This window comes from Hibiscus syriacus, unplaced genomic scaffold, assembly GCF_006381635.1.
Source record: "Hibiscus syriacus cultivar Baekdansim isolate YM2019G1 unplaced genomic scaffold, ASM638163v2 tig00110692_pilon, whole genome shotgun sequence".
NCBI classification, from domain to species: domain Eukaryota; kingdom Viridiplantae; phylum Streptophyta; class Magnoliopsida; order Malvales; family Malvaceae; genus Hibiscus; species Hibiscus syriacus.
The window spans coordinates 55,446-64,590 of record NW_024062827.1 but is presented as its reverse complement, the minus strand read 5'-3'; the positions used below and the strand labels follow the sequence as shown (position 1 = coordinate 64,590).

Below are 9,145 nucleotides of genomic sequence, written 5' to 3'. Positions count from 1 at the left end.
GGTGAAGCATGAATCAAGCAAGAAGAAGGGTCCATCTATGTTATTTGAATACCAAAGAACGGGACATGTCAAGTATGATTGTCCCTCTTAAAAAAAGGTCAAAAAAGAAGAAGACATTTATGACGGCTTGGAGTGATGAAGATGACTGCAATGATGAAGATGAAGTAGCTAACCTATGCCTCATGGCCATAGAATAAGATTCATGGTAACTTCTAACTCTATTGAATTAAATTCTTATCCATTTAATGAGTTACAAATTGCTTATGATGAATTGAATTCGGAATTTGAGACCATGAATTCCAAATATAAGAAATTGATTTCTAAATTTAAAAATGAAAGTGATTTTCTTTTGAAAGAAAATATTAGATTTTAAAAAAGAAAATAAAACTTTGAAAAATGATTTTGAGCTTTCAAAAATCAAAATTGAAGATTTTGAAAAGAAAAATCTTGATTTGAAAATTAGGTTTAAAGCTTAACAAAAGAAAAATAAATCATTTCTAAAAACAATTCATCTATTTTAAAAATGGAAAAATGCTCACATTTCCATTTTCATGGTCACAATACACATACTTGTCCTATTAACAATAGAAAATCTTTTAGAATTAGAGAAGTATGAGTTTCAAAAGGAACTATAGACATTGGTAATAACCCTCTTGGACCCAAAGTAATTTGGGTACCAAAATCCAAATGAATGTCTCTTGTAGGTTTGTTGGACCAATGGTGATAAAGCTAAACACTGTCAAATTCTCTAGTCATACAAAAAAAGGATGGGTAACCTCTAACCTAAAAGTTTTTTTTATCTTGTATATTGGTTGTCTATTGATTTTTATGCATGCATGAGTATTGAGCATTAATAATTTCATGTTTTGTTATCTCATCTATGTTGAAAATATGTTATGATGAACATGATTTTAAAGTTAAATGTGTTTATAAAATTTTTACTTCATCATAATGTTTGTTTTTGGTTAAGTTGTGTTTTTAAATTTTTAAATATTTTATTTTTATTTTTTTCTTGTCCTTAAAATTTGAATGTTTATGCAACTATTCTATATTACCTATGATATCTAACAATTGATATCTATGTTAAATGTATAACATTTTGGAGTGTTTTATGCTTAAGAGTAAAAATCCATCATTCGCTAATATTGCATAAAGTATGTTTGACTTGGATTTATTGAACTTCATGTGCTACCAATGTGTTTTCTTTTTTGTCTTATTAAAATTCAATATTCTTTAAGTGTTAAACTTTTGTGTCAAAAGTTTTCATGGAATGCTTTTATTGAGGGAGAGCTTTGTTTTTTCAAGTGATTTTATGCTAATTTTTACTTAGTGTTCATTGTCATTTTGAACCTTTAAGTTTGAATTATTGTTGATATAACAAAAAAGGGTAGAAGTATATTTTTGAAAAATTCATTTTCAAAGATGAAAAAGAGAGCTTAAACATTTTCTAAAATATTTCTCTTTTTCATGAAATATTTTATTATGAGGGGTTTTACCAAAAACTTTTTTTCAAATGTTTTGTTATATCCAAAAGGGGGATATTATTGAACCTATATTCTGATATAACAATTAAAGGGAAAATTTATTTAAATGTTATAAAGGATGTATTGATACTCATTAAAGGAATATTGATACTTCTTGGTCTAGAAAATTTATCCCCAACGGCTCCAAACAACCTCCAACAGCTAGAAACGGCCACAAACTCATTACAACATATAATAACAAGTTGAGACCACTTGAAGAAGGTTACAGCACCTATCCAAGCTATAGAGATCAAGAGAAGAGCTCTTTCACTCTATTATTTCATTTTTCTCTTATACATAAGTGTTTGAGCTCATTGCAAACTTTTAATTATTTTTCTTGTGAGTTTAATTATTGTAAACACCTACCTTTGTGAGATTTTCTTGTTTACATTTTTCAATCTTTGTAAAAGGAGAGTGGCTCTAGTTTATACATTGAAAAACTAGAGACCTTGTTAAGGTTACCCCTGAGCCTAGAAAAAGAAAGAACAAGTTAGTGAATTTGTTAGAAAATCCTTAGTATGGAGATAAGGCAGTGGATGTAAACTTAGTTGAGAAGTCAAACCACTATAAATCTTTGTCCAAATTTTTCTTTCCTTTCTACTCCATTCCCTAAATTCTTAAAGGGTCAATTCACCCCCTCTTGGTAACATTTTTTGTTGATCTTTGAGCTTTAAATTTCCTTTCTTCCTTTTTAAGTCGACAGTTTAACAATAAAAAGATTATATTCATAAGATCTTATACAATATGGACACCTGTCTTCGGTCCTTGTAGAGCTTTTTTAACATCATTATCAATTTTAAATGCATAAATGACTTTTTATTTACCCCAACTTTCAATTCTTGCCCTAATTTTCATTTCGAGCTTTTGAGGTAGAGTGTTTCATTATCTTAAAGGATCCCCTTTTACTTTCAAGAGTGATTTCCATGTTTAAAAATATTTTTCTTCTTTTTTTTCAAAATTAGAAAAAATTCAATGAAGAATTTTTGTAAAACAAAATGGTGCCCTTACTTCAAGCTCATAATTCAAAAAAAATGATAAAACACAAGTCCATTGAATGCTAAAAACAAACTATTATTTTAATTCTTTAAAATTTATAGCTCTTTGACAAGTATCATGATTAATGATAATTACGAGGTATTGGCTAATTTAGGAAGATAAGGTGTTTTGGGTTAACTTATTTAGTCAAGATCTAGCACTTTCAATTTTCTAGTGTGTATTGATTTTATAAGGTTGTCGTCATAATTTTAGCAGTGTTGTGTGTATCATATAGAAATGTCTCATATGCAAAAAGTTCTTGTGAAGGCTTTGGAGCATGTGACACTTCATAAAATTTTATACAACTTTCATAATCCAGCTACCTTTATGGACTTTCACATTAAACTCACCTTTTGTTTCTTTTCTTTTCTTTTCTTTTTTTCACTCTTTTTTCTTTCTTTTTTTCTTATTCTTTTTATTCCTTTTTTTTCATCATGGATTAATGGTTTTTCAGAAAATCTTTTACGAATAAAAAGATTAAATATGATGGGCCGAATGAAATATGAAGATAAACTCTTTAACTTAGATATTCATGTATGATTAAAAATGAATTTTAAAGCATATAATACAAGTCAAGGCTCACAATTATGAAGAAAGGATAATAAACTGAAGCAAGTGTTTAAGGGTGATCAAACCAATGATTAATACATTCTGATCCCTTTATTTTCTTTTTTGCTAGATTTGAATATGTTTCCACATGTATTTTATTTTCTTTTTGTTTGGATCCCTTTAATTTGGTCATTTTTATGTTTTCACCATAAAGTTTATATATTGCTTCAAATACCTTTAATATGTTATGACCTTTTCGTGAAATTAATTTAGAACTTTGAGCCAATTATCTTTGATCAACCTTGTGATTTTACACTTGAATGAGCATTTCTATATAAACACTCTTTGTATGTCTTCTTGTCTTCTTTATTTGATGAATTTAGTACTTCTATTTGATTTTGTTAGCATTAATTAAGCTTAATTGATCAACCGAAAAAGTGCCAATATGAAGGTGAATTGGCTTTTTGAAACTTTTTGGGTATGTAGAAGAAAGAATGGAAAATTTTGCACAATGATTTATAGTGGTTCAACTTCTAAACCAAGGGTACATCCACTACTTTAGCTCCACACTAAGAATTTTCTAACAAATTCACTAATTTATTCTTTCTTTTTCTAGGCTCAAGAGTAACCTTTACAAAACCCTTAGTTTTTCAATGGCTAAACTAGAACCACTCCCCTTTTACAAAAGTTGAAAGAAGTAAACAAGAAAACCTCACAAAGGTAGGTGTATACAATAATTAAGTTTACAATAAACAAGCAATGAGCTCAAACACTTATGTATAAGAGAAATAAAATAAAAGAGTGAAAGAGCTTTTCTCTTGATCTCTATTGCTTGGATAGGTGTTGTAACCTTCTTCAAGTGACATCAACTTGTTTTTATATGTTGGAATAAGTTTTTAGTCATTTCTAGCCGTTGGGATAATCTGGAGTCGTTTCAAGTCGTTAAAGACTGTTGGGCTCGACCAATATCGGTACTATGGTTTCATGGTATTAATGCCACTGTCTAAAGTAGTATCGGTACCCCGTGAGTATCAGTACCAATTTTGCATTCTGGAATTTGAACAATTTAGAAAACAAACAAGTAGTATCGATACTACTAAGAGAGTATCGATACTTCTCTTACCTTTGGTATAACACCCCAATCATCGGGTCAGTGATAAAAATGTAAGAATTCAAAATTTGTGGTTTGATTAGAATAATTTGAAAGTTAAAGATTAATTGTGGAATTTGAGTATGATTTGATATTAAATTTGAATTAGTAGAGGGGCAGTATGGTCTTTTCTCAATTAAATATTTTTTTTATCTCCTCCCTTAAGAGATAAGCATGTGGTAGAGAAGGGAAAGTCTGGAGCTTAAGTTATCTTCTTTCTTCTTACTCGTGGAAGCCACTTCAAAGGTAAGTTTTTGAAATTTGTTGGTTCCTTCAATTTTTGGGTTGGTGTTAAAAACTTGGGTGTTATATAAGCTTAAGGAAAGCTTGTATAGGATTAAAACAACAAGATGAGTGAATTAGAAATGAGTTTGTAAAATGGGTTTTCAGATGAATTATTGATATGGTGTAGTTTTTGGAGTCTTATAGATAAATTTGACTTGTCAATGATCTAACTAAATAATTAGGAGGATTACAAATGATTAAGAACTTATATGAAATTATGGTATGATTTTGAGATGCAAGAGTTCTAGTGAGAATTAATATGTTTAAGAACAGTGAATGGAGAAAAGTTAGTTGTAATGTATGAAGTTGAGTCTCAAGGCCTAAAGGGGAATAAAAGTAGGAGATTTAGGTATGTTTTGATTGATTTTCGAAATGGAAATGGTAAATTCTGGGCAAGGGTATCAGTACTGGAAGAACAATACTGATACTTCAAGTCTAAATCAATTAAAAATCGAGGATCAGTATCGGTACTAATTGAAGAGGTAACGATACAAAATGGAGAGTAACGATACCAAGAGTAGGTATCGATACCATTTTTCAAATTGAAATTCCAGTATGTCGAAATGGTATCGATACCGAAGGGGGGTATCAATACCATAGAAGGGAAGTATTGGTACTGTAGTGGAAGTACCGATACTATTAAGTATGAAATGAGAAATTAAGTGTTTCTTTCAGCTTAAGTTATTATGATTGGATATAAGTGATTCGAATTTCGATATTTATTTCCGATTATTTTGTGTAGACTTTGAACAAAATTAACTTCCAATCAACTTGACATTATATGTTTTGATCAAAAGTGTTAAGGACTTCGTTTAAGACTTCAGTGAGACAAAGGTGAGTGCAACTTCTTGGTTTTGCATTAGAATTGAGGAAGACCTGCGATAAGCCAACCTCAATGTTTTCGATCGAAAACTTTCCAATTTCTTTTATGTTGTATTTTTGAAATGTTTTATTCAATTTATATTATGTAAGTTATATTGATGATTATGTGTATATGATTATGAAAATGTGACATGTGAACATGTACATATGAAAACACTCAATGTGAAAGTGCATAAGTGAATAAGAGATACTTCGAATAATGAATGACAAATAATTATATGGTTAAAAGCCAATATATATGTATTAGGATTAGAGGTATAGTTGGTATACCAAGAGTCGAGGGTTCTATGTGGTTATTCAGGACAATTATGTGGCACTTCGATGCAAACCTTTGTGACACTTCGGTGCAAACCTATGTGGTCCTTCAGGACAATTATGTGGCACTTCGGTGCAAATTATGTGAGCTGTGGTGACAGCATTAGTGCACAACCTCAATGTACTCAAATACCTAGAGTTCTCAATAGTATACCTTAGGCTTTGAAAACAAAGTTATATAAAACGAATAATGTATAAAAGTATATATTCTTGTTATGGAAAAAAATGTGCATTCCTTATGAAATGTTTTTATGAAATAAATAAAAGATTTTGATTATATAACTTTAGTCGCTCGTAATTGCCTCACTAAGTCATCGACTTAGTGTGTGATTGTTTCACACGTAGGTTTGAAGAAATCAGGAGAGAGAAGCTAGTCGAGGATAGCAAACTCCATTAAAGATCAGATCAAGCCAAATTGAATGTAGGTTTTGTGTAATTTTGTAAACTGTTGGCATGTACTATACGTTTAATTTGAAATGCTCTGATCTAATTTTTGTAAACTCTTACTTTTTTATTTATGTAAATTATTAAAGGCTTTTATTAAATATGAATATGAGTTTTATATTTTATTTTATTCTAAGTTAAAGAGTTTCACCTTGTTAATATGAATAAAAGTTAAAATTTTCCTTATTTGTTATGAATCAATAGTTTGAAAAGTCAATGTGACACATTGGATTCGTATCCGAGTCGAGTATGAGTTAGGGGTGTTACATTTAATGGTATTAGAACCATGGTTTAATTGGTTTTAAGTTTGAAATAAAGTTGTTTTTGTTTTAAAAAGAGTACGTGCCAACTTTTCGTTAAGTCTTTATGATCTGATAAGGTTGTCAATATGTTACCCTTACTAATTAGATAGTTATTTGATCTCATTAGATGTCAAAATTTGAAGGCTCTCGAAATGAAGTGGGAGATATAAATGAAAGAAGTAGCAACTCACCTACCCCTAGTAGGCAGGGTGAGGAACAGGCACATCATGAGTGCCTGTACAAGATCAATGAACCTTCTTCCAGACGTTGGACGTGATTCTAACGCAATTCCAACCGTCGACTCCCTCAGCTCCTAAGATGAATGTGGCTAAAGAGCTTAGAAGTTTAGGAGTGCCTGAATTTAAAGTAGAAGCTGATGAAGATCCAGTTACTATCGATCTGTGGCTCAATGACCTTAAGATAATGTTGGAAAATCTCCATTGTTCTGAAATTGAGGTCAATCTAGAATTTGGTCGTTCTTCTTGGAAGAGTTTAAGAACAAATATATCAGGGATCAGTTCATTCGTCATATGAAGCAAGAATTCATGAGCTTAAAGCAAGGGAATCACACTGTATATGAGTTTGAGTGAAAATTCAACAAGCTGAGTAGATTTGCAGCGGAGTTGGTCCCTACGGAAAAAAACTCCTATGATTGGTTTGTAGAGGGTTTACGCCCTCGATTGAAAGAGATACTTTTGGCACTCAATCTCTTTTCATTCCAAGAGGTAGTGAACAGGGCCAAAGCCTTGGAGCGAGCTCAAAATGATAGGTTTGTGGAGAAAATGACACAATGAAATAAGAAAGATGGTGCCTCGTCCAGTGCCTCCCAATCAAAGAATAGTCGAGGTTCAAGTTTTCGACCTCAGACCAGATCGGAGTCAGTTGTATCCTCAGGTATAGGATCAAATCCTGGAAGAGGCAGACAAAATCAATTAGTGGAGTCAGGAGTAGATAAGTAAAATCAATGCCACCACTGTGGAAAATCTCATAGTGGCATGTGCAGAAGAGTCTACAGAGCTTGTTTTAAATGCGGAGAGGCAGAACACTTTATTCAAGAATATTCATTGATGACGGGAGACCCTACCCAAACAGAAAGATCCACTGTTGCACATGTAAGATATAGAGGTCAAGGTAGATGAAGGAATCAGTCTGAGTCGATCGCTCAACCTGAAGTGCGCTACACCGCTCAACCTGAAGTGCGCTACACCGCTCGAGTGTATAATTTAAAGACCAATGAAGATTGTGATGATCTTGAAATCATTGCAGGTACTTTTCAGATAGCTGGTAAATCTGTTTTAGTTCTGATTGATCCGAGATTGAATTTCTCTTATGTTAGTAGTAAATTGGTGAAAGACTTGAGAATTCCGTTAGAACCTATTCATAGCGAGGTGATCGTGACTAATCCATTAGAACATAGTGCTCAGGTGAGACAAATCTGTCGAGGGTGTCCTATATGGATTCATGGAATTGAATTCACTGCTAATCTAATTGAATTACCCTTTGACGAGTTCGAGGTAATCCTAGGAATGGATTGGCTCTATCATTATCACGCCAATGTGGATTGTCGACTTAAGCGAGTTATGTTAAAAAGTCTTAATGGATTGGAAATTAGTGTGGTCAGCGAAAGAATCAATCCTTTAGCTAATTTGATATTAATGATGTCGGCTCAGAAGTTAATGTTACAAGGATTCCAAGCTTATATCACCAATGTGATCGATACTAGAGTCAAAGAAAGAAAGTTTAAAGATATTTTGATAGTCAGAGAATTTCCAAAAGTATTTCTGGAAGAATTATCAGGATTACCTCCAGATAGGGAGGTTGAATTTCATATTGAAGTGATGTCAGGATTAGCACCGATTTCAATGACTCCTTATAGGATAGCCCCAAAATAACTGAAAGAGTTAAAGATTCAGTTACATGTGCTTTTAGATAAAGGATTTATCAAACCCAGTTTGTCACCTTGGGGTGCTCCAGTATTATTCCTAGAGAAGAAAGACGGTTCGATGTGCCTTTGTATTGATTATCGACAACTCAACAAGGTGACCATAAAGAACAAGTATCCTCTTACAATGATCGACGATTTATTTGAGAAACTCAAAGGAGTTGTAGTGTTTTCAAAATTTGATTTATGCTCAGGGTATCATTAGTTGAAGATTAAAGAAAAAGATGTTCCAAAAACAGCGTTTAGGACTCGGTATGGTCATTACGAATTTGTAGTAATGTCATTCGGGTTAACTAATGCACCTGCAATATTTATGGACCTGATAAACAGAGTTTTCCAACCATACCTTGATCAGTTCGTGGTCATTTTCATTGATGACATTTTAGTTTATTCGAAGTCAATAGAGTAATATAATGTTCATCTTCGTGTTATTCTTCAAACATTGCAATATAAGAAGCTTTATGTAAAGTTTTCTACGTGCGAGTTTTGGCTAAATGAAGTGGCATTCCTTGGATATGTGGTTTATGTAGAGGGAATTCAGGTGGATCCCCAAAAGATAAAAGTTATGCTATAGTGGGAAAATTCGAAGAGTATGTTAGAAGTTTGGAGTTTCTTGGGTTTCGTAGATTATTATCGAAGGTTTGTCAAGAACTTTTCGATGATATCTTTGCCTTTAACCAAATTGTTAAGAAAAGATTTATATTTTATTTGGACCCTT

General features: G+C 32.0%; 1 protein-coding gene across 1 annotated transcript; it reads left to right on the top strand.

Moving 5' to 3' along the window:
• The first annotated feature begins 7,552 nt into the window (after positions 1 to 7,552).
• On the top strand, positions 7,553 to 8,377 carry LOC120138451. Its single transcript, XM_039153908.1, has 2 exons — positions 7,553 to 7,616; positions 7,752 to 8,377. The coding sequence occupies exons 1-2, from the start codon at positions 7,553 to 7,555 to the stop codon at positions 8,375 to 8,377; spliced, it is 690 nt and encodes a 229-aa protein (XP_039009839.1).
• The last annotated feature ends 768 nt before the right edge of the window (positions 8,378 to 9,145 follow it).

Excerpts from the sequence above, each read along its gene's own strand:
- LOC120138451 (XM_039153908.1), top strand. The coding sequence starts at position 7,553 with ATGACGGGAGACCCTACCCAAACAGAAAGATCCACTGTTGCACATGTA. Across the intron at positions 7,617-7,751 it reads TGTAAGATATAGAGGTCAAG|GTACTTTTCAGATAGCTGGT; the intron begins GTAGATGAAGGA and ends AAATCATTGCAG.